Source organism: Frankliniella occidentalis, unplaced genomic scaffold, assembly GCF_000697945.3.
Source record: "Frankliniella occidentalis isolate FOCC.00 unplaced genomic scaffold, Focc_3.1 Scaffold4267, whole genome shotgun sequence".
NCBI classification, from domain to species: Eukaryota; Metazoa; Arthropoda; class Insecta; order Thysanoptera; family Thripidae; genus Frankliniella; species Frankliniella occidentalis.
The window spans coordinates 1-1591 of record NW_026271315.1 but is presented as its reverse complement, the minus strand read 5'-3'; the positions used below and the strand labels follow the sequence as shown (position 1 = coordinate 1591).

Here is a 1591-nt window from a genome sequence, read left to right as displayed (position 1 = left end):
GGGTCCTTCAAGTGCCGAAAAGCCCGACGGAGGGAAAAGGAAAGCGAGGAGAAAGACTGGCTGGCAGGTGATCGGGCGCCAGGCGCTGACTGAGAGAGCGGCCATACAATAGTGTTAACACCTCGCAAGCTGGGGTCAGGGCCTTGGGCCGGGCCAGGCCTGGGTGAAGCCCTGGCGATGTCCTCCACAGCAATGACGTCCTTTACCCCTCTTTCGAGCATTTTCGCCGATAGAGTTGTGTCCAATGTGTTTCTCAATGAACTCACGGGACCGTGTGCACACTAAAGTCCCTGTCCCTCGTCCCTGAGCTGGGGTGCTCCGCGTGTATGTGACAGTCCCAATCCTTGACCTCCCTGTATTGATTCGTCTTCCATATCGATCTCTGGTACATTACATTTTACCCGGTTCAAAAATCAATGCAACAGTGCTATCGCTTTTCCTTACCTGGTAGCGGTCCAGGGCGATGGCCGTGATTGAGATGGTGGACACAAAGATGCTGACGGCTTGCAGGGCGCCGAGGATCTTGCAGATGAACTCCTCGCGGCCGAGCGGCCAGTACTTGCAGAGGATCTCCATGAGAGTGAGCGGCATGGTGACGAGGCACAGCAGCAGGTCCGACACGGCCAGGTTCACGATGAACATGTTGCGGGCCGTGCGCATGGAGCGCTTCCTGGCCACGGCCCACACCACCAGGCCGTTGCCCGCCGCGCCGAAGCAGATGAGCACCGAGTACAGCACGACGAACGTGAAGAAGGCCGGGTCGTCGAGGCCGCGGTTGCGGTCGAAGCTGGAGAGGACGTCCGGATCCACGCCCTTGCTCGCGTTCAGGATCCACGACATGTTCTCCAGGATACCCATGTTGGTGGCCATGACACGTGGACGGCCGCCTGCGGGGGAGACAAAGAGAGAGCAAAAGTTAGTTAAATGGACAACTTTCAGTAACAACCGAAATAAAACAGAACATGGGTCCCGGACGTGGATGGCAAACTTTTGCACAAATACTGCCTGCCCCGCTGTCGATATGTGCGCCGTGTGTGCCGCTTATTGGGACCAGCTTGTCAGGGCCGCGGCCGCGCGGCTGGCGCTGCGGTGCCGGCCAACGGCAAACTTTGACCCTTATCCACTCCAAGTCAGTCGCACTGCAGCACAGTATACCGCCCTGCTGGCTGGGCTCAGTGGGATTGGACTCACTCTGGTGACCACTCGCGATTCAATTCCCCGTGTGTTTTCAATCGCCCCCCACAATCCCTCGGATGGTTTTTGCGAGTGCGCAGCGAGGGGGCGGCGGCCTGCTGGTCGGTCGCCGGGTCCTCCAGCTCTGCCCGGCTCTGCCCCTCAGCTGGCCCTTGCTGCTGGCCGTATGCCCTGCCGGCCCTGCCCCGGGCCCAATCCAATTCCTTGCGAAGCAAAGAGGGCCGCCGCACGGCAAAGGTGGCGAGGTGAAGCGACAAAAATAAAAACCCACCGCAGTACGAGAGAGAGAGAGAAAGAGAGAAAGAGAGAGAGAGAGAGAGAGAGAGAGAGAGAGAGAGAGAGAGAGAGAAGCGTAGATCACAGCAGGGGGTGAAAAGGTAGAAATCAAATCAATTTT

General features: G+C 58.4%; 1 protein-coding gene across 1 annotated transcript; it reads right to left on the bottom strand.

Annotated features, from left to right (window-relative positions):
- Positions 1–444: 444 nt before the first annotated feature.
- On the bottom strand, positions 445–954 carry LOC113215666 (neuropeptide F receptor; the record flags this gene model as incomplete). The annotated part of the gene is made up of 1 exon (XM_052276751.1): positions 445–954. A coding segment is annotated over exon 1 (426 nt), but the record flags the coding sequence as incomplete, so codon positions are not given.
- Positions 955–1591: the final 637 nt, after the last annotated feature.